This window comes from Nicotiana tabacum, chromosome 14, assembly GCF_000715075.1.
Source record: "Nicotiana tabacum cultivar K326 chromosome 14, ASM71507v2, whole genome shotgun sequence".
Lineage (NCBI taxonomy): Eukaryota > Viridiplantae > Streptophyta > Magnoliopsida > Solanales > Solanaceae > Nicotiana > Nicotiana tabacum.
In genome coordinates, this window is record NC_134093.1 from 67887983 (window position 1) to 67912168 (window position 24186).

Sequence of the window (24186 nt, forward strand, 5' to 3'; positions counted from 1 at the left end):
TTTACTCTGTTTATCTCATGACGCCCCTTCTGGCCCACTTCCCTATGATGATGTAATAAGAAAGATACGTTACATTGGTACTCGGTTGAGTAAGGTACCGGGTGCCCGTCGTGGCCTATCGGTTTGGGTTGTGACAAATTTCTACAATTAATTCAGTCTAAAATCGAGCTTTAGGGTGTATTTGGTATGGAGGAATAACATTTTCTAGAAAATATTTTTTAATTTTCCCATATTTGGTTGGTTTTTCTCATGAATTTATTTTCATCCAAGTGAGGAAAATAATTTTCTTACCAAAAGGAAGAAAAATATTTTCATAACTCTTTTTTTTTGTAATTAAACGAATTTTATTACCACTTGTAAATATTTACAATGCTATAAATAGAAAACTATCCCATAACCACTGGGCATTGGCCCCAACAATATAGGCCCCCAGAGACTCCAATTCTCCTACCTATGCCATGACATACATCCCTTAACATGGGTAACAATTAAAATCTAGTAGCTTCCTAGCTATTTTAGGGTATGAATACCCTTGTACAAAAATGTCTTGTATGATCAGCTTCACAATGATGCATGTTGGTCTCTCTTCTTGTCGAAAAGTTCTATCGTTTCTCTCTTGCCATACATTGTATAAGCAACCTGCAAGCTCATCCTGTATACCTCAGCATTGGTGCTCTTCCCATTGTGATAAACTATGGCCCATTGAAGCTCCTCCTCCCATGGTTGTGCTTGCCTTCCTATACCTTTCCACTGGAGAATTTTATTCCATATAGCTGCAGATGTTGGACACTGGAAGAATAAGTGATTGATGGTCTCTGGTGTTTCATTGCATAGTGGACAGGTCTGGTCCTCGATCAGTCCCCAATTGGCCAGACTATCCTTAGTGTATAATCTGCCATGCACAATCAATCTCATGTTGAAGATCCATCTTGGAGATTCTTTGTTGTTGCACACTAATCTTCTCCACTCCACCTTAGGATGTTCCCCTAGCAGTTTCTTGTACATTGCTTTGATAGAGAAAGATTCTAATTCCTGCATGTCTTGTTCAGTGTAACCTGCATTCATCAGAGGACCTTTTGCCTTGAAAATCTTGCTTACCATCCATGATGCTTGATTAAATGTGGTTTCCCATATTGGTTTCCCCTTACTATAGTATGTATGGATCCATTGGGCCCATAATTTGTCTTTTTTGCGATACAAGTTCCACATTAGTTTGCAAATAGCATCTTTGTTCCAAAGTGAAATGTTGAGCAGGTTTAAGCCTCCAATAGTAAGTGGGAAACAAAACTTTTCCCTTGCTAAAAGGGCCTTCTTTGACAGCTCAGTTCCTCCAGTGCATAGGAATATCTTACAAATTCTTTCTATCAGCAGTATTAGCTTCTTTGGGGGGACAAAAATCTGTGACCAAAATATCTGAATGGAGAATAAAACCCTCCTCAACAGCTGTGTTCTTCCTACACAAGATAGGTATTTAGTTGTGCATGATGTAATCCTGCTGAGCATTTTGTCCAATAGAGGTTGACACAGTACTAGGGAGAGTCTCTTGGTACTTAAGGGAATACCTAGGTATCTTATTGACAATTCACCTTTTAAGAACCCAGTAGATCAATGATTTATTGTTGTACTGTTGTATTAACCCTACCAAAGTATAATAAACTTTTACTTATATTAGCAACCAGGCCAGAGGCTTGTGAGAATTGCTTTAAAACAAGCAAATATGCATTTAACAGAGCTTAAGTCCCCTCTACAGAAATCATCAGCAAAGCCTAGCTACACCACCTGTAGCTACTTACACCTAGGATGGTATTTGAACTTAGCTTCATTCTTCAATCTTTTCAGCAATCTACTCAAGTAATCTATTGCTAGCACAAATAGAAATAGGGACATTGGGTCACCCTGCCTCAACCCATTTTTTTGCTTCAAAAGCCTTGGTTGGACAGTCATTAATGTTGATTGAGTAGGTGACTGTACTAAGACATATCATAATCCACTTAATAAAAGTGGATGGGAAGTTTAGCTCAGTCAATATATGTTCTAAGAAGGACCATTCCAAAGTATCATATGCCTTTTATATGTCTATCTTTAGCATGCACCTTGGGGATATTCCACTCCTATTGTATCTTTTTACCAGTTCATGGCTAAGGATTATGTTATCTGTGATGACTCTCCCAGGTACAAAGGCTCCCTGACTGTGGTCCACTAAGTGATCCATCACCTTCTGTAGCCTGCTGATAATAACTTTGGAGATGATCTTGTATAATACTGTGCAACATGAGATAGGCATGTATTCTTTCACTGTCGAGGGGCGTTTCACCTTTGGGATAAGTGTTACAATAGTGCAATTTACTGTCCTGTGCATTTCACCTGTTTCAAAGAAGTCCAAGACAACATTGGTAAGATCATTGCCTTTAATATGCCAAGCCTTTTTAAAAAAACAAAGAATTAAACCCATCATAACCAGGTACTTTATGGCTATCAATCACCTGAACTACTACGACAATCTCTTCCTTGGTCACATGAGCAATTAATAGAAGATGATGCTCCTTGTTGAGCACCTCACCTTCTTTCATTACTATGGGATCAATACAAGGTAATTGGTTCCTTTCACTCCCTAACAGTTATTTATAAAACCCTAGTATCTCTTTTTCTATTACTTCCTTTCTCTGCAAAATCTCCCCATCTGCTGTCATAAGGCTGCTTATAGAGTTCTGAGCTTCTCTATTTTTAACACAGGCATGGAAGAAAGCTATATTCGAGTCACTCAGTTTTAGCCATTGTACTCTTGACTTCTGCCTAGCTATGCCTTCCTCTATTGTAGACCATTTCTCTAGTTGCTGCTTTAGGCTTTTCTCTTCTTTAAATAACTGACAATGCTGGTTGTAGGTTCTCATTTGTTCTTGTAGGTTGTGCAGTTATTTCCTTGCTCTGTTAACTTTTTCTGCTAGTCCATTATATTGGCCTTGAGATAACTGTTTCATTCCTTGTTTCACTGCTTGCAATTGCTTCTATACCCGTTGTAGTGTCATACTTTGTCCTACACCTCCCCAATGTTTCTCTACTCTCATTGAGAATTCCTGATGGTCTGCCAGGCAATTGTAAAATTTAAAAGGCTTTGCCCTCGTCCTTTGCCTTGTGCCTATATTGACACAGAGTGGAGAATGATCTGAAAATAAGGGATCAAGAATGGTGGCTTCAATCTGTGGCCAGTTGTGCATCCATTCCGGATTCCCTAAGGCCCTATCTATTCTACTATACACCTAGTTATTTTTCCAAGTGAAGTCTCGACCAATTGTTTTGAGTTCAGTAATAGAGGCATCCTGCATGAACTCTCTGATTTCTGATTCTTTGACTGGGTTCTCATTCAATTTGTCATCAATGCTAATTATAGCATTGAAATCTCCCATCAGTAGCCATGGTCCCTATTGCATTTTTGCATATCCATAGTGCCTTTCTATCATTGATAGTATGTAGCCCATAAACTGCAGTTAAGCTAAACTCCACATGAGTTGTTTTCACCATCCCATGTATACATTGTGCACTATTAGCAATATGACCGAAGTCATATTGGATTGGGTCCCACAGTACCCAAATTCTCCCTTTCCCATTACTTTGATAATTGTTACACCATTTTCATGTCTTAGCTATTTTCTTGACTATAGGTAGTGCATACTGTTCCTGAACTCTATGTTCAACTATTGCCAAAATATCAACCTTATTCACCTTAATAAGCTGCCCCAATTCCTTTTGCTTATACACCTTATTCACCCCCCTCACATTCCATGTTACTATCTTCATTGTAATGGAGGAAATGATTGGGGATCCAGAACTTCTACATAATCAACTTTCTCCTTTGCACGTGCTGTATTTGTCTCAACTGCTTGGGACTTTAAGCAATCAAACCCATTGTTAGAAGTAACATCATTATCAGTTGAAGATGAGGCTCCTTTTCTTGCTGATCTTCCCTTTGCTATTACCCAGTCTTCATTAACCCTTTGCTTCCCTGTGTCATGCCTTTCATTAGTAGTTTGCATCACCTGTGAGGTTTGACCAGGATCAGTGCTGTGTGGTATATCCAATGCTTGTCTTTGTTGCCATATTTCCTTTACTGATTTAGGCTTATACTGCTTCTGTTGATAGGAAGCTCAACTTGCTTCTCCACTTCCTATTCTGATAAGTATCTTCAAACCCCAGCAATTTAAAGGTAGATTAGGCAGTTGAACTCACAAGGGAATGGTACGCAAAACTTCATCTCCTAGGTTAAATTCAGGTGACCATGTTTTGACAATTACATGTCTGCTATTAATATCATAAGGCCCTGAGTACAAAACTGCATCCCTATCTTCTAGATTAGCAAACTGGATGACAAAGTAATCATCGTTGTGATAGTATACCTTTGGTTTTGCAGCAAAGTTCCAGTTCATTGCAATGAATCTTCCTATAGCTCCAATTGACGGACAGTCGCCCACCACATATAGGATCAACCCCCTATTCTATTTCTCTATTTCATCCGCGAGCTCTTCCTTTTGTAATTGGACTACCCGTTCCACACAGTCATCACTGGTGGAATGTATGCTAAGCTCATTCCCTTCGCTGCCAATTTATTACCAGTTAGGAGATTCGCCCATGTTTTCCCTTCTTATTTCAGCGGGCTATTTGGAGGCTTGATGGTGTCCACTTTTTGATTTTAATAGCCTCTAGTTTTTCCGCCTTCGCCGCCTTGAGCTTCCCCCATTCATAGGGTTCTGCTCATATTGAGCTCGAGTTGGGATTCCTCCGCCGGACTGGCTAGGCATAGTAGTCGACATGCTTCCTACTACGGGACTCTGATTTGGTGTTTTCAATGGTTGACTTGATGGATTTCCCAGGATTGGACTAACTGTCATGCCCTAAACCTGGGGAGGCGTGGCGGGCACCCGGTGCCGTGCTGGCCCGAGCAAACCACTATATAACTCATTTCTTTTTCTTCTAGAACTATCATAGGCCAACATGAATGTATAACTATTAGTGGGAAAATGTTGTATTAATGAACCATTGTTCTTAAAACATGAATACATATGGGTCGTCAAGGCCTCTGACATAATGTACATGATGAACCTGTGTGTCTACAAAGTCTCTAAGAGTATTTGACATCAAATGGGATAGGGTACTGGCCTACCCATAAGTCTATAGCAAAACTTTAACACGATGACTTATAGACTCGGTTGCACTCCGAATGGGGTGGAGTCTTACCGATCCTTCGCTGAATGCTAACCTCGTCTACCATGAGGGCTCGTCAAACTGATTATCTATACCTGCAGGCATGAATGCAGCTTCCACAACAAAAGGACGTCAGTACGAATAATGTACTGAGTATGTAAGGCATGTAAATCAGTATATAAAGGACATGAAAGAAACATGGAATAAAGGACTCAACCTGTAAGTCTGGATAGCTCTGTAAATCATGAAATATTTATCATGTCATGCATATGCGTATAAATGTCATATAATGCGTAGGTCTGTGCGTACATAACATCGTCAAGCCTCAGAGGGCATTCCATCATATCATCTCAGCCTCTGTGGGCAAAATCATCAACGTATACCAACTGATTAGGTGGTGGTGCGTATATAACGCCATAACCTTTTTCCATACCCCATGTACATAGAATATATATGAATATAACGTCATCTGGTCATGGGTAAATGCATATGTATAAATGAATGTAATGAATAATGAAGAAAGTCAATACGATCTATTGAAATGTCATGAGACCCATGAACACGCGATATGATAGTAGGACACATGGGGAATGAAGAACATAGGCAAACCTAGTACGTCTATGAATAGAGTCATTTATGAAAGCTGTGAGTTTGCTCGTTTCGTTTGTATCATATGGATCATGCCAAAAGGAAAGAAGGGATAACCTTAACATACCTTACGTGAACAAATTATCAACTACTTTCACTTGAGCTTGCCAAGATGGCACGACCCAAACTAACCCCTGTCGTGATGGCGCCTATCGTGAATCTAGGCAAGCCGACTCATTTCCAAAACAAACTGATGTTTTCATTCAAAGATAATTTCAATGTTATTTAACAAAAAAAACCTTCATAAAGGAGTTCAAATCAAAATAAAAGTGCGGAAGGAAAAGCCCGACATCGGGGTGTCACTAGTCATGAGCATCTACTACAATCTGTCTAACAATATCAACGTTAACTCAGCCTGGAAAATTAGTAATAAAACTAGAGGAAGATAAGAGGGAGAAGAGCAGGGGGCTGCGATCGCCAAACAGCTACCTTGCTATCTCCAAGAAAATATGCAACCAGAACAATCAATAACTATTACCGTGTCCAGCTACACCTGAATCTGCACACAAGGTACAGGGAGTAACATGAGTACGCCAACTCAGTAAGTAACAACAATAAATAAAGACTGAGCAGTAGTGACGAGCAATAAAGCATACAACATTCATACCAAGAAAACTCAGTAAAATACCACATGCTTTTAAAATCAGGATTTGAATCAAAAATCTCGTTTAAACCCAACTCCTATAAAAATCATTTAAAGATATTTTTCAACAATTCTCAAACAGAGGAAAAATGCAAAGGTGAGCAAAATGGTGTAATCATAAACAGCCCCTCGGGCAAAACGTCACTCATATACAGCCCCTCGGTCAAACCTCACAGTCACTCGTACCACTCGGGCATACCTCACAATCACTCTTGCCACTCGGGCATACCTCACACTCACTCATGCCTCCCAGTCACTCAGCACTTGGCACTAGGCACTCGGCACTCACACTCAGTAGGTAACTGCGCTCACTGGGGGTGTGTACAGACTCCGGAAGGGCTGCTTCAGCCCAAGCGCTATAATCTGCACAGACAACTCACGTGCTATACGGACAACTAACGTGCTATAATATAAAGTATGCTGTAGGCGGGAAGCCCCGATCCACACTCATCCTCACAAATCAGGCCCTCGGCCTCACTCAGTCATAAACCTCTCAAGTCACTCGGGCATTTCAGTATAACAGGGCATTCGGCCCAAAACATTTATATGCATCAAAATAGAGTCATAAAACTGAGTTACACGATAAACTAGTATAAACATGACTGAATATGGATTTTTAATCGAAAACAATGAGAGGATGGTAAGAAAAAGCCCCTAAGGGTCCAAACAGCACTGGCGCAAGGCCCGAACATGGCATTCATCCCAATTTACAGAAACTCTTTCTAAAACATATAAGTATCATATAGTTTCAACAAAATATGCAACATTACAGTTGCTACGGGACGGACCAAGTCACAATCCCCAACAGTGCACGCCCACACGCCCGTCACCTAGCATGTGCGTCACTAAAAATAGTAGAATGATACAAAATCCGGGGTTTCGTACCCTCAGGACTAGATTTACAATCGTTACTTACCTCAAACCGGTCAAATCTCTACCCCGAAATGCTCTTTCCTCTGGACTCGGCCTCCAAATGCTCCAAATATATTCACAATCAGTACAATACCATCAATACGCGCTAATGGAATGAATTCCACAACAAAAGCTACAAAATTAGACCAAAATCCGAAATTGGCTCAAACTCGGCCCCCGGGTCCACATCTCAAAATCTGACAAAATTTACAAAACTAGTAAGTTCATTCACTCACGAGTCTAACCATACCAAATTCAACAAAATCCGACATCGTTTGGTCTTTTAAATCCTTAAATTACTCTCCAAAAATTCCAAGCCCTAACCCCTCATTTTCACTAATTACAATGATTAAACAACGGAAAATCACCATATATACAAGTATTAGGGCTCAAGTAACTTACCTCAATGTAATCCCCTTGATTCCCTCTTCAACTCTCTCCCAAAAGCTCAAAAAACCGAATAGAAATGGTTAAGAATGCACCAAAATTCGCGAAGTGTGCAATATGTACCCTCTGCCCAGGCTCCTCGCACCTGCGGACATTTTCTCGCACCCGCGTGATCGCACCTGCGGTCCAAGGAGCCGCACCTGCGCAACTCACTTACACACCCAGACTCCGCATCTGCGGCAAACCCATCGCACCTGCGTGTTTCCTCTGCTTGTGCGAAGCCTGCCCCAGCATTTCCCTTTTCCGCATCTGCGCCCCAGGATTCGCACCTGCGGGCTCGCAGATGCGACCTCTAACTCACACCTGAACATCTTGACTAGCCCAGCATTGCCCGCACCTGCGCACTCCCTACGCGCACCAGCGGCCTCGCACCTGCTAGGCTTTCTTCCGCAGGTGCAAAAATAGCAGTAGCAGCAGCTCCAGCTGCATTTTCCAACTTCGACAAATCCGTTAACCACCCGGAATCACCTTGATTCCCACGGCACCTCAAACAAAAATTCCAACAAGTCCTTTATCAACATACCAACTTAGTCGAACCTTCAAATCACTCAAAACAACATCAAATCATCAAATTACCCTCAGATTCAAGCCTAAGAACTTTTAAATTTCCAAATTCGGCAACCGATGCCGAAACCAACCAAACCACGTCCGAATGACCTCAAATTTTTCACACACATCACAAATGACACTACAAACCTACTCCAACTTTCGGAATTCCATTCCGACCCTGATATCAAATTTTCCACTGCCGACCGAAATCGCCAAATTTCCAATTTTGCCAATTCAAGATTAATTCTACCACGGATATCCAAATCACATTCCGGATGCACTCCTAAGTCCAAAATCACCTAACGGAGCTAAGGAACTATCAGAATTCAAATCCGAGATCGTTTACACATGGGTCAACATCCGGTTGACTTTTCCAACTTAAGTTTCTACTTAAGAGACTAAGTATCTCAATTCACTCTGAAACCACTCCGGTCCCGAACCAACTAACCTAATATAATATAATATAGATGAATAACACAAAAATAAGTAGAAATGGGGAAAACGGGGCTATAACTCTCGAAACAATCGGCCGGGTCGTTATATCCTCCCCCTCTTAAACATCTGGTCGTCCTCGAACGGGTCTAGAAACATGCCTGGAGTCTCGAATAGGAGTGGATATCTTCTTCGCATCTCCCACTCGGTCTCCCAGGTGGCCTCCTCCACAGGCTGACCTCTCCATTGCACCTTCACTGAAGCTATATCATTTGACCTCAACCTTCGAACCTGCCAATCCAAAATAGCCACCAGCTCTACATCATAAGTCATATCACCCTCCAACTGAACTGTGCTGAAATCCAAAACATGGGGCGAATCTCCAATATACTTCCGGAGCATGGAAACATGAAACACTGGATGCACACTCAACAAGCTAGGTGGCAAGGCAAGCTTATAAGCCACCTTCCCTATCCTCTGAAGTACCTCAAAAGGCCCAATGAACCGGGGGCTCAACTTGCCCCTCTTCCCAAACCTCATAACACCCTTCATAGGTGATACCTTCAGCAAAACCTTCTCCCCAACCATAAAAGACACATCACGGACCTTCCTATCCGCGTAGCTCTTCTGCCTAGACTGCGCCGTGCGAAGCCGCTCCTGAATCAATTTCACCTTATCTAATGCGTCCTGGACCAAGTCTATACCTAAGAGCCTAGCCTTACCCGGCTCAAACCATCCAACCGGAGATCTACACCTCCTCCCATATAAAGCCTCATACAGAGCCATCTGAATACTCGACTAATAACTGTTGTTATATGCAAACTCCGCGAGTGGAAAAAACTGGTCCCATGAACCACCAAAGTCAATGACACAAGCACGCAACATGTCCTTCAATATCTGAATAGTGCGCTCGGACTGCCCGTCCGTCTGAGGGTGAAAAGCTATGCTCAACTCAACCTAAGTACCCAACTCTCGCTGTACGGCCCTCCAAAACTGTGATGTGAACTGAGTACCCCTATCTGAAATGATGGAAACTGGGACACCATGCAGGAGAACGATCTCTCGGATGTAAATCTCAGCCAACCGCTCTGAAGAGTAAGTAGTACCAACTGGAATGAAGTGTGCGGACTTGGTCAGCCGATCCACAATAACCCAAATAGCATCGAACTTCCTCAAAGTCCGTGGGAGCCCAACTACAAAGTCCATGGTGATCCGCTCCCACTTCCACTCTGGGATCTCTATTCTCTGAAGCAAGCCACCCGATCTCTGATGCTCATACTTAACCTGCTGACAGTTGAGGCACCGAGCCACAAACCCATCTATATCCTTCTTCATCTGCCTCCACCAATAGTGCTGCCTCAAATCCTGGTACATCTTCACGGCACTTGGATGGATGGAATACCGCGAGCTGTGGGCCTCCTCAAGAATCAACTCTCGAAGCCCATCTACATTAGGCACACATATCTGGACCTGCATTCTCAGCACATCGTCATCACCAATAGTCACATCCCTAGCATCACCTCTCCGAACCCTGTCCTGAAGAACGAGCAAGTGGGGTCATCATATTGACGCTCCCTGATACTGTCATAAAGAGAAGACCTGGAAACCACACAAGCCAGTACCCACCTAGGCTCCGAAATATCCATCTGACAAGCTGGCCCGCTAAGTCCTGAACATCCAATGCCAAAGGTCTCTCTGCTGCTGAAAGATATACTAAACTCCCCAAACTCTCTGCCCGGCGATTCAAATCATCGGCCACCACAATGGCCTTCCCCGGATGGTACAAAATAGTGATATCATAGTCCTTAAAAAGCTTCAACCATCTCCGCTGATGCAAATTAAGATCCTTCTGCTTTAACAGATACTGCAGACTTAGGTGATCAGTATAGATCTTACAATGAACCCCATACAAACAATGACGCCAAATCTTCAAGGCGTGAACAATGGCTGCTAACTCAAGATCATGGACATGATAGTTCTTCTCATGGGTCTTCAACTGGCGCGAGGAATAGGCATTCACCATACCCTCCTGCATCAAAATACAACCAATGTCTACCCTCGAGGCATCACAATACATGGTGTAAGAACCTGAAGTTGATGACAGAACTAACACTGGAGCTGTGGTCAAAGCAGTCTTGAGCTTCTGAAAGCCCTCCTCATACTCATCCGATCACCTGAATGGAGCACCCTTTTGGGTCAATTTGGTCAAGGGCGATGCAATAGATGAAAATCCCTCCATAAAGCGACGGTAGTAACCCGCCAAACCAAGAAAGCTCCTAATCTCCGTGGCTGAGGACGGTATGGGCCAACTCTGCACCGCCTCTATCTTCTTTGGATCCACCTGAATACCCTCACTAGACACCACATGCCCCAAGAATGCTACTGAACTAAGCCAAAACTCACATTTGGATAACTTTGCATAAAGCTTCTTCTCCCTCAATCTCTGTAATACAATCTTCAAATGTTGAGCGTGTTCCTCCTGGCTACGAGAGTACACCAGGATGTCATCAATGAATACAACAACGAATGAGTCCAAATAGGGCTGGAATACACTGTTCATCAAATACATGAACGTTGCTGGGGCATTGGTCAGCCCAAAAGACATCACCAAGAACTCATAATGGCCATATCGAGTCCTGAAAGATGTCTTAAGAATATCTGAATCCCGAATCTTAAGCTGGTGATAAATGGACCTCAAATTGATCTTGGAGAACACCCTCGCTCCCTGAAGCTGGTCGAATAAATTGTCAATACGAGGCAAAGGATACTTGTTCTTGACTGTGACCTTGTTCAACTGCCTATAATCAACACACATTCTCAAGGAACCATCCTTCTTCTTCACAAATAGAACCAGTGCACCCCAAGGTGATGCACTAGGCCGAACAAACCCCTTATCCAGGAGTTACTGAAGCTGTTCTTTCAATTCCTTCAACTCCGCCGGTGCCATACGATATGGTGGAATAGAAATGGGCTAAGTGTCCAGCACCAAATCAATAGCAAAGTCAATATCCCTGTCAGGCGGCATGCCCGGCAGGTCTACAGGAAACACATCCGAAAAATCACATACCACCGGAACAGAATCAATGACAGGAGTCTCTGCACTAACATCCCTCACAAAAGCCAAATAATATAGGCAACCTTTCTCAACCATGCGCTGAGCCTTCAAATATGAAATCACCCTACTTGGTACATAATCTACAGAACCGCTCCACTCAACCCTCAGAATTCCCGGCATAGTCAACGTCACCGTCTTAATATGACAATCTAGAATAGCATGGCATGGAGATAACCAATTCATACCCAATATCACATCAAAGTCAACCATACTGATCAGCAAAAGGTCCACTTGGGTCTCCAGACCCCCAATAGTCACCACACATGACCGATATACGCAGTCTACAATAATAGTATCGCCCATAGGAGTAGATACATGAACAGAAGAAATTAGAGACTCACGGGGCATATCCAGAAAATGGGCGAAATACGAGGAAACATATGAATACGTGGAACTAGGGTCAAATAATATTGAGGCATCTCTGTGACAAACTAAGACAATAACTGAAATCATAGCATCTGAAGCAATAGCATCTGGTCTGGCAGGGAGAGCATAGAAATGGGCCTGACTACCCCCTGATCTACCTCCCCTTCTAGGGAGACCCCTAGCTGACTGACCTCCACCCCGAGCTGACTAGGCGGGTGGTGAGGTAACCGGTGCTATAGTCGGAGGCTGACTCCTTTGCTGAGATAGACCTCCATGACGACGAGGACACTGCCTCCACATATGCCCAAGCTCTTCACACTCAAAACAACTCCCTGGTGCTGGCGGCGGAAACTAAAGGAAACCCCTAGCACCAGGATAACTAGTAGAAGAACCTGGCATGGAAGAGCCCTGAACAGGTGAAGCACGGGACGAACTCTAAACTGGAAGGGCACTAAGTGATGAGTGGCCCTGATGAGAACTGTGAGAACCATGGCCAGATGATGCACCACAGTGAAATGGCTGAGCTGACTGAGCCTGTCTGAAATGACAACCTCTACCGTGCTGGAACTGACCCCCAAAAGGAGCACCACTGAATCCACCCTGACCGCGAGGCCTCTTGGCCTCCCTCTAAACCCTTTCCTAACCGCGAACCATCTCAATCTGCCGAGCAATGTCAACAACCTCATCAAAGGTAGCACTTGAAACCCGCTCCCTGGTCATGAGCAACTGTAGCTGATAAGTGAGGCCATCAATAAACCTCATGATCCTCTCTCCGTCCGTGGGAACCAACCAGATAGCATGACGGGCCAACTCAGAGAATCACATCTCATACTGTGTCACAGACATATCACCCTGGCGAAGCCGCTCAAGCTGTCTGCGCAGCTCCTCTGTGCGGGATCGAGGCACGAACTTCTCCAAAAAGACCACGGAGAACTGGTGCCAAGTAAGGGGTGTTGTGCCATCAGGCCTATGCCTCTCGAAAGTCTCCCACCATATGAGTGTAGCCCCAGAGAACTGAAAGGTAGTGAATGAGACCTCACAAGTCTCCAGAATACCAGCAGTACGGAGTATCCTCTGACACATGTCCAAAAGGTCATGAGCATCCTCTCTCTCTGTGCCACTGAAAGGTGGTGGTTGAAGTCTCCCAAACCTCTCCAACCTACGCTGATCATCCTCAGGCATAGCAGGAACCATATAATCCTGAGCAACTATAACCGACTGGGCTGGTGGTGCCTCCGGTGTCTGAAGTCCCTAAACAACTTGCTCGGGTGTGCGAGCGACGGGAGTCTGAGTGCCTCCCCTGGCCTGAGAAGTGGTTGCGGCTGTCAAAATAGAGACCGCCTGAGCAAGGCCAGTACACGCTATCAGAATCTGAGCTAGGGCCTCCTGAAGGCCTGGAATCACAATAGGCACAGGTGGTGCCCGAGCTGGTGCATCAACAACTGGAACCTGGTCCTGATCTGGGACAACCTGTGGGTCTGCAGGTACTGCCCCAGCTGGTGTACAGGCTGCACCTCTGCCCCTACCACGGCCTCTACTGCAGCCTCGGCCTCTCGCGGCCCTGGCTGATGGTACTGGTGGCTGGCCCTCCTGACCGGTAGCATGAGTCCTCACCATCTGTGAGAGAATAAAACAATAGATGTTTAGTTACTAGAATCAATAGATTTGCATGACTAGAATTCAAGAATGTAGAGTTTCCTAAAGGTTTTGCAGCCTCTCGAAGATAAGTACAGACATCTCTGTACCGATCCGCAAGACTTTACTAAACCCGCTCATGACTCGTGAGACCTATGTAACCTAGGCTCTGATACCAATCTGTCACGACCCAAACTAACCCCTGTCGTGATGGCGCCTATCGTGGAACTAGGCAAACCGACTCATTTGCAAAACAAACCAATGTTTTCATTTCAAATATAATTTCAATGTTATTTAACATAAAAACCTTCATAAAGGAGTTCAAATCAAAAAAAAACTGCGGAAGGAAAAGCCTGACATCAGTGTGTCACTAGTCATGAGCATCTACTACAATTTGTCTAATAATATCAAGGCTAAATCAGCCTGAAAAATAGCTAAATACAACTAGAGGAAGATAAGAGGGAGAAGAGCAGGGGTTGCGATCGCCAAACAGCTACCTTGCTATCTCCAAGAAAATCTGCAGCCAGAACAATCAATAACCGCTACCGTGTCCAGCTACACCTGAATCTGCACACAATGTACAGGGAGTAACGTGAGTATGCCAACTCAGTAAGTAAGAACAATAAATAAAGACTGAGCAGTAGTGACGAGCAATAAAGCATACAACATTCATATTAGGAAAACACAGTAAAATACCACATGCTTTTAAAATCAGGATTTGAATCAAAACATCTCGTTTAAACCCAGTTCCAGTAAAAATCATTGAGAGATATTTTTCAACAGTTTTCAAACAGAGGAAAAATGCAAAGGTGAGCAAAATGGTAAAATCATAAACAGCCCCTCGGGCAAAACATCACTCATATACATCCCCTCGGGCAAACCTCACAGTCACTCGTGCCACTCGGGCATACCTCACAATAACTCTTGCCACTCGAGCATACCTCACAATCACTCTTGCCACTCGGGCATACCTCACAATCACTCATGCCTCCCAGTCACTCAGCACTCAGCACTCGGCACTCGGAACTCGCACTCAGTAGGTACATGCGCTCACTGGGGGTGTGTACAGACTCCGGAGGGGCTCCTTCAGCCCAAGCGCTATAATCTGCACGGACGACTCACATGCTGCACGGACAACTCATGTGCTATAATAATAAATTATGCTGCAGGAGGGAAGTCCCGATCCACACTCATCCTCACAAATCAAGACCTCGACCTCACTCAGTCATAAACCTCTCAAGCCAATCGGGCATTTCAGTATAACAGTGCATTCGGCCCAAAATATTTATATGCATCAAAATAGAGTCATAAAACTGAGTTACGTGATAAACAAGTATAAACATGACTGAGTATGGATTTTCAATCAAAAACAATGAGAGGATGGTAGGAAAAAGCCCCTAAGGGTCCAAACAGCATTGGCGCAAGGCCCGAACATGGCATTTAGCCCAATTTACATAAACTCTTTCTAAAACATATAAGTATCATATAGTTTCAACAAAATATGCAACTTTACAGTTGCTACGGGATGGACCAAGTCACAATCCCCAACAGTGCACGCCCACACGCCCGTCACCTCATGTGCGTCACTAAAAATAGTAGATGATACAAAATCCGGGGTTTCGTACCCTCAGGACTAGATTTATAATCGTTACTTACCTCAAACCGGTCAAATCTCTACCCCGCAATGCTCTTGCCTCTGGACTCGGCCTCCAAATGCTCTGAATCAATTCACAATTAGTACAATACCATCAATACGCGCTAATGGAATGAATTCCACAAGAAAAGCTATAAAATTAGACCAAAACCCGAAAATGGCTCAAACCCGGCCCCCGGGCCCATGTCTCGAAATTTGACAAAATTTACGAAACTAGAAAGCTCATTCACTCACTAGTCTAACCATACCAAATTCATCAAAATCCGACATCGTTTGGTCCTTCAAATCCTTAACTTACTCTCCAAAATTTCCAAGCCCTAACCCCTCATTTTCACTAATTACAATGATTAAACAACGGAAAATCACCATATATGCAAGTATTAGGGCTCAAGTAACTTACCTCAGCGATATCCCCTTTATTCCCTCTTCAACTCTCTCCCAAAAGCTCCAAAAACAGAATAGAAATGGTGAAGAATGCACCACAATTCGCAAAGTGTGCAATATGTATCCTCTACCCAGGCTCCTTGCACCTATGGCCATTTTCTCGCACCCGTGCGACCGCACCTGCGGTCCAAGGAGCCACACCTGCGCAACTCACTTACGCGCCCAGACTCCGCATCTGCGGCAAACCCATCACACCTGCAAAGGCGCACCTGTGCGTTTCCTCTGCTTCTGCGAAGCCTGCCCAGCATTTCCTTTCTCTGCATCTGCGCCCCAGGTTTCGCACCTGCGGGCTCGCAGATGAGACCTCCAACTCACACCTACTCATCTTGCCTAGCCCAGCATTGCCCGCACCTGCGCACTCCCCACGCGCACTAGCGGCCTCGCACCTGCAAGGCTTTCTTCCGCATGTGCGAAAATAGCAGTAGCAGCAGCTCCAGCTGCATTTTCCAACTTCGACAAATCCGTTAACCACCCGGAATCACCCCTAGGACCTTGGTACCTCAACCAAAAATTCCAACAAGTCATATATCAACATACCAACTTAGTCGAACATTCGAATCACTCAAAACAACATCAAATCATCAAATTACCCTCGGATTCAAGCCTAAGAACTTCTAAATTTCCAAATTCGGCAACCGATGTCGAAACCAACCAAACAACGTCCGAATGACCTTAAATGTTTCACACCTATCACAAATGATAGTACGAACCTACTCCAACTTCTTGAATTCCATTCCGACCTCGATATCAAATTTTCCACTGCCGTTCGAAATCGCCAAATTTCCAATTTCGCCAATTCAAGCCTAATTCTACCACGGACGTCCAAATCACATTCCAGATGCACTCCTAAGTCCAAAATCACCTAACGGAGCTAACGAAATAATCAGAATTCAAATCCGTGATCATTTACACATAGGTCAATATCCAGTTGACTTTTCCAACGTAAGTTTCTACTTAAGAGACTAAGTGCCTCAATTCACTCTGAAACCACTCCGGTCCCGAACCAACTAACCCGATATAACATAATATAGCTTAATAACATAAAAAGAAGTAGAAATAGGGAAAACGGGGCTATAACTCTCGAAACGACCGGCTGGGTCATTACACAAGAACAATTTTTGCTCCTTTAAATGTTTGAACAAGAACCAAACACTCCTTGTTAAAAAGACTAGAAAACGTTGTGAAATATAGTAAGCAATGTGAGATCCTTTTCGTTGCTAGCTATGTAAATACATCTCACTTAATAATGTAGGAAGATCTCTTATAAAGTGGGTTGTGGGCCCTGCTTTTGTGGCCTACTTATGCCCAAAAACTCCCTAAAAAGATGTCACCTAACCACATAAACCAAGAGTCACCATTTATAGGAATGCCACCTTTACCTCTAGTAGTGCTTAGTCACTAAATATTGTCTCCCACAACTACACATGGAATCCTCCCCCCTCCACTCTTTCCTTAATTTATGACACATGGTCATCTAATAAAATTATACACCCATTCCATAACCTCACCTAATTTGTACACGTATCCGCCCCTTTATTCTACCTAATCTTTATCTAGTTCTACTACTAGCAATACTTATCCACACTTTCCTAATTAGCTATAAAGATGCCACCTCCACAATAACTTGTATTAGTCACTTGTTGCTCCTTACTATGTAGCCACATGGTGACATCCTAGTACTAAAGTACGGGATGTTATACTACTAACATTAAAGACTTCCTTTCCATTCTATATGTGTAATCTTCTAGGTGCACACCTAATGACTCATCACCAAACTTTACACATATAAACCATGTACTTTAAGTGCTATGACTCATATATGCACTCTCAATGCCCCCCTTGGCCAAATTAATTCCATGTGGCAGCCCACAATTTCCCCTAAAATACCACCTAATCCCATAAACCAAAGAGTCACCATTTGGATGTTTGAGTCATTTTCACTTGTTGCCACGTGGGGCGTGATGTTCCCACCTAACTTATCCACCAATTTCCTAAATGTGCCATCTTGCTCTATGACTTAAGAGTCATTTATTGGGCTTTCCTTGGCTGTCACGTTCGGAGGCTTATCAAGTCAAGCCTATCCAAATATTTTAATTACTTATCCACCCCAATAATTTGATGACTTAGCCACCAAAACTCCCTAATCTTGCTACTTAGCTCCAACACTTGCCTAGTCAATATTGAATTCCCTACTAGCTGCCACCTTAATCCTTATAAAGTTGATTAGTCATGATCGCCCCTTATCCTCATGATTCCATGCGGATTCATACAAATGACACTTATCCACTTATAACTAATTCCATATTCCATGACTTTATACCAACACTTACTTATCACTTGATATAAATATCATAAGCACTTATAACCTCAAAAATAGTCTTGTCATTGAACTTTTGACAATTATCTTATGACAAATCCAACATAGAAAAGTACGGGATGTAACATCCTTCCCCCTTTAGAAACATTCGTCCTCAAATGTTAACTCTTAGAGATTTACAAAATATTTTCTAAGGTCTCCTCTGTAAACTAATCTAAAACCCAATCTCTATCTGAAGTCTGGACTATTCACAACCTTTTATACTTGAGTATCTCATATCTTCTTCATATTCACCTTACTTACCTTTCAATCTCGCATCGTATCTTCTGTCGCTTTAATAACCTCCCTTCCACATAGGTAGAAATTACATCTACGCCTTAAAGATCTACTATGATACCTGCACCTCAAGTGCATACAATATCCGGTGGAAGCTTCATACTGAATTCTTACGACTTAGATCTATGGCACGATCTGAAAACAAAAGAAGGGTAACATTTCCTAAATGCCCCATAGCCTCTCAATTATAAATGTGGCGCGCAACACACCCATAAGTGAGACTCTACTAGGCATGGTTTTGTATGCTTCCTAGGACACGACCCGCTCTGATACCACTCTTGTCATGCCCTAACCTGGGGAGGCGTGGCTAGCACTCGTGGCCGTGCTGGCCCGAGCGAACGACTCTATAACTCATTTCTTTTTCTTCTGCAACTATCATGGGCCAACATGGCCACAATTCATAATGTATAACTATAAGTGGTCAAACGATGTATCAATGAACTATTGTTCTTAAAACATGAATACATATGGGCCGTTAAGGCCTCTGACATACTGTACATGATGAACCTATGTTTCTACAAAGCCTATAAGAGTATTTGACATCAAATGGTACATGGTACCAGCCTACCCATAATTCTATAGCAAAACTCTGACACGATAACTTATAGACTCGGCTGCACTCCGAATGAGATGGAGTCTTACCGATCATTTGCTGAATGCTAACCTTGTCTACTATGAGGGCTCGTCAAACTGATTATCTATACCTGTAGGCATGAATGCAGCGTCCACAACAAAAGGACGTCAGTACTAATAATGTACTGAGTATGTAAGGCATGTAAATCAGTATATAAAGAACATGGAAGAAACATGGAATAAATGTCACGTCCCAACCTCGGGGAGCGTGATCGGCGCTCAACCGAGTGAACCCGATCGAGCAAGCCTATTAAACCTTTCCTACCCGACTCATTCATAATCCAAAACAGGATCGCATCACCATTTGTAAAACAGGGGAGAGATCAATTATAAAAATATATAAACGTTGCTAGTTCATTTTTCCTTATACACATTATGCCATAGTTGAGTTTCCAAAATACAACTCGATCTAACGACCACCCCAACATACATACATGACCCACATAAACGTCTACGAAGCCTCTAAGAGTACAAAAGAGCAACATGACAATGCCAGCAACAAGGCCTCGGCTATACCTCAAAATATAAAAACTTATACAAAAGAAGGACTACATGACCCCTGGGAGAAATGGGGCTCACCAAGACTGTTGTAAGGAGAAAAAGAGAGAACCACTATCTACGATCGGCACTATCTGCGATGGAACCACCTACATCCATTCAAAGATGTAGCGCCCCTAGAAAAAGGGACGTTAGTACTGTCGAATAGTACTAGTATGTAAGGCAAACACCAATCTTAGTGGAATGAATAGTGAAACAAGGAGAAGGAAGTCATAATAATCAATAAGTGCTTCACAGAAATACACAGAAACACCAAGTAAGGATCACATAGTTTCCAATTCAATCTTTCCATCTTTATAGGTTAATAATCTTTAGTGCCAAAGCCACAACTCACAATGCCACCGTGTTTTTACATGGAGTCCGGTCTCGGCCCGACCGGCTAAGCCATCTCAAGTGAGACATATCCATATCCATAATGTAAATCAATAATTCCAACACAAATGCCATCATGTGTACAGCATGGCGTCCGATCTCGACCTGATCGGCTAAGCCATCTCACTTGAGACATAACCTCTTTCAATTATTCACTCAATTCACATTTCTTTCCCATATTTCGTTACATGGCACAAACAACCTCATTTATTAAGTAGTTCTTAGCCCTTGGGAACATTATACAATTCAAGTCTTTCCCTTTTTATTCGTTCAAATAACATCATCATTCATGTCGATAAGTATCATCATATAAGGCATTACACATATAAATGAAGGAACTTGGAAAATCATAATAACGTTCTCAAGTAGCATGATGACATGGTAAACATCTAAAACAATTAGGGAACATGAATCTTCCAACCCAACACACTAAGGCAAACAATTCTAGTATGATCAAGTCGGAACTTACACCAATTATTCGGACACCAGGAGTTCGATTCTAGGAAGAAGAGAGTTAGCCATACATACCTCAATTGCGCTTCTTTAGACTCTACAATTATCCGGAACCCTTAGCAACCTCAATCTATTTTAGCAATATACAAATTGAACCCAAAATTAGGAAAACGTTCATGGTTCTAGTTCACTTTTTATTTTTCCCACACTCTTTATCACATGCATGCAAGATGAACCACCCTCATACCCATGAAGTATAACACTAATACCCCATTATAGCTATGTTTGAAATTAAGAGTTGAGGTGATGAAGTCTTACCTTTTTGGATGAATAATTTGGTGCTCTGCTTGAATATTTTCAAAGCTTTAAGTGATGGTTGAAGATCAATTTGATGAAAAATTAGGCCCTCCCTCTAGAACCCTCTCCCTCACTCTAGAAATATCATAAATGAGCTTCCAAATAGACTAAAGGGGTGTTTTAACGGAATGGGGGTCAGGTTTTAAATTAAGTAAATGGGTGCCCCGACACAGGTCTGCGGTCGCATATGCGACCGCATAATGGTTATGCGGCAACAAAGTGACCGCAGAAATGGCCCTCAGGGGCCTGAACTTTCGGCCCAGGTATGTGACCAGTATGCGGTCTGCATACTTGTTCTGCGATCGCATAATGCACCGCAGAACTCCCTCCGCAGAAACCCAAGAGGGATTATGTGACTGATATGCGGTCGCACAATTGACCGCAAAAACTGACCTCCAATTGCCCAAACTTTCATAATCACTCTGTGGCCATCGACTGCAAAAACTGACCTCCAATTGCCCAAACTTTCTGCTTCACTCTACGGCCATTATGCGGTCTGCAGAGTAATTATGCGGCCGCATAATGGGCCGCAGAAATGTGTTCTTCTGCGAAATATTTTCCTCGCAGTCCGTAGGGTAGTGTTCAATCCAAAAAGTCCGAACCACGAAGCCCCGAGTTTTTAATAATGCAGGAATCTATCTTGGCGCCACGAAGCCTTGAGTTTTTAGTTTAAATTTTTACTGGTCCTTATAATAAAGGACTCAACCTGTAAGTCTGGATAGCTCTGTAAATCATGAAATATTTATAATGGCATGCATATGCGTATAAATGTCATATAATGCATAGGTCTGTGCGTACATAACATCATCAAGCCTCTGAGGGCATCCCATCATATCATCTCAGCCTCTGTGGGCAAAATCATCAATGTATACCAACTGATTAGGTGATGTTGCGTATATAGCGCCGTAACCTTTTCCCATACCCCATGTACATATAATATATGCATATATAATGCCATCTGATCATGGGTAAATACATATGTATAAATGAATGCAAGGAATAATGAATAAAGTCAATACGATCTCTTGAAATGTAATGAGACCCATGAACAGACGATATGATAGTAGGACACATGAGGAATCAAGAACATAGGCATACCTAGTACGTCTATGAATAGAGTCATTTATGAAAGTTATGTGTTTGCACATTTCGTTTGTATCATATGGATCATGCCAAAAGAAAAGAAGGGATAACCTTAACAAACCTTACTTGAAGAAATTATCAACTACTTTCACTTGAGCTTGCCAAGAACAATTTTAGCTCCTTTAAATGTTTGAACAAGAACCAAACACTCCTTGTTAAAAAGACTACAAAACGTTGTGGAATGTAGTAAGCAATGTGAGATCATTTTCGTTGCTAGCTATGTAAATACATCTCACTTAATAATGTAGGAAGATCTCTTATAAAGTTGGTTGTGGGACCCGCTTTTGTGGCTTACTTATGCCCAAAAATTCCCTAAAGATGCCACCTAGCCACATAAACCAAGAGTCACCATTTATAGGAATACCACTTTTACCTCTAGTAATTCTTAGTCACTAAATATTATCTCCCACAACTACACATGGGATCCTCCCCCCTCCACTCTTTCCTTAATTTATGACACATGGTCATCTAATAAAATTAGACACCCATTCCATAACCTCACCTAATTTGTACACGTATCGGCCCCATTATTCTACCTAATCTTTATTTAGTTCTACTACTAGCATTACTTATCCACAATTTCCTAATTAGCTATAAAGATGCCACCTCCATGATAACTTGTATTAGTCACTTGTTGCTCCTTACTATGTAGCCACGTTGTGACATCCTAGTACTAAAGTACGGGATATTATACTACTAACATTAAAGACTTCCTTTCCATTCTATACGTGTAATCCTCTAGGTGCTCACCTAATGACTTATCACCAAACTTTACACATGTAAACCATGTACTTTAAGTGCTATGACTCATATATGCACTCTCAATGCCACCCTTGTCCAAATTAATTCCATGTGGCAGCCCACAATTTCCCCTAAAATGCCACCTAATGCCGTAAACCAAAGAATCACCATTTGGATGTTTGAGTCATTTTCACTTGTTGCCACGTGGGGCATGATGTTCCCACCTAACTTATCCACCAATTTCCTAAATGTGCCATCTTGTTCTATGACTTAAGAGTCATTTATTGGGCTTTCCTTGGCTTCCACGTTGGGAGGCTTTTCAAGTCAAGCCTATCCAAGCATTTTAATTACTTATCCACCCCAGTAATTTGATGACTTAGCCACCAAAACTCCCTAATCTTGCCACCTAGCTCCAAGACTTGCCTAGTCAATATAGAATTCCCTACTTGCTGCCACCTTAATCCTTATAAAGTTGATTAGTCATGATCCCCCCTTATCCTCATGAATCCACGTAGATTCATACAAATGATGCTTATCCACTTATAACTAATTCCATATTCCATGACTTTATACCAACACTTACTTATCAATTGATATAAATATCATAAGCACTTAAAACCTCAAAAATAGTCTTGTCATTGAACTTATGTCAATTATTTTATGATAAATCCAACGTAGAAAAGTACAGGATGTAACATCCTTCCCCCCTTTAGAAACAATCGTCCTCGAATGTTAACTCTTAGAGATTTACAAAATTATTTATAAGGTCTCCTCTGTAAACTAATCTAAAATCCAACCTCTATCTGAAGTCTGGACTATTCACAACATTTTGTACCTGAGTATCTCATATCTTCTTCACATTCACCTTACTTACCTTTCAATCTCGCATCGTATATTCTGTTGCTTTCATAACCTCCCTTCCACATAGGTAGAAATTACATCTACGCCTTAAAGCTCTGCTATGATACCCGCACCGCTAGTGCATATAAAATCCGGTGGAAGCTTCATACTGACTTTTTACGACTTAGATCTATGGCACGATCTAGAAACAAAAGAAGGGTAACATTTCCTAAATTCCCTATAGCCTCTCAATTATAAATGTGGCACGCAATACACTCATAAGTGAGATTCTACTAGGCACGGCTTTGTAGACTTCCTAGGACACGACCCGCTCTGATACCACTCTTGTCACGCCCAAAACCTGGGGAGGCGTGGTTGGCACCTGGTGTCGTGCT

General features: G+C 42.5%; 1 protein-coding gene across 1 annotated transcript; it reads right to left on the bottom strand.

Annotated features, from left to right (window-relative positions):
* Positions 1 to 561: 561 nt before the first annotated feature.
* On the bottom strand, positions 562 to 2891 carry LOC142168973 (uncharacterized). Its single transcript, XM_075230160.1, has 5 exons — positions 2655 to 2891; positions 2129 to 2422; positions 1794 to 1965; positions 1587 to 1638; positions 562 to 1492 (listed from the first exon to the last, which is right to left on the bottom strand). The coding sequence occupies exons 1-5, from the start codon at positions 2889 to 2891 to the stop codon at positions 562 to 564; spliced, it is 1686 nt and encodes a 561-aa protein (XP_075086261.1).
* Positions 2892 to 24186: the final 21295 nt, after the last annotated feature.

What these genes read in the sequence shown, in the direction of transcription:
- LOC142168973 (XM_075230160.1), bottom strand. Translation starts at nt 2,891, where the DNA reads ATGAGAACCTACAACCAGCATTGTCAGTTATTTAAAGAAGAGAAAAGC. An exon ending in AGATTTTGCAGAGAAAGGAA is followed by an intron (nt 2,423 to 2,654) that starts GTAATAGAAAAA and finishes TTTTTTAAAAAG; the next exon opens with GCTTGGCATATTAAAGGCAA. An exon ending in TAATCCTTAGCCATGAACTG is followed by an intron (nt 1,966 to 2,128) that starts GTAAAAAGATAC and finishes GTCTTAGTACAG; the next exon opens with TCACCTACTCAATCAACATT.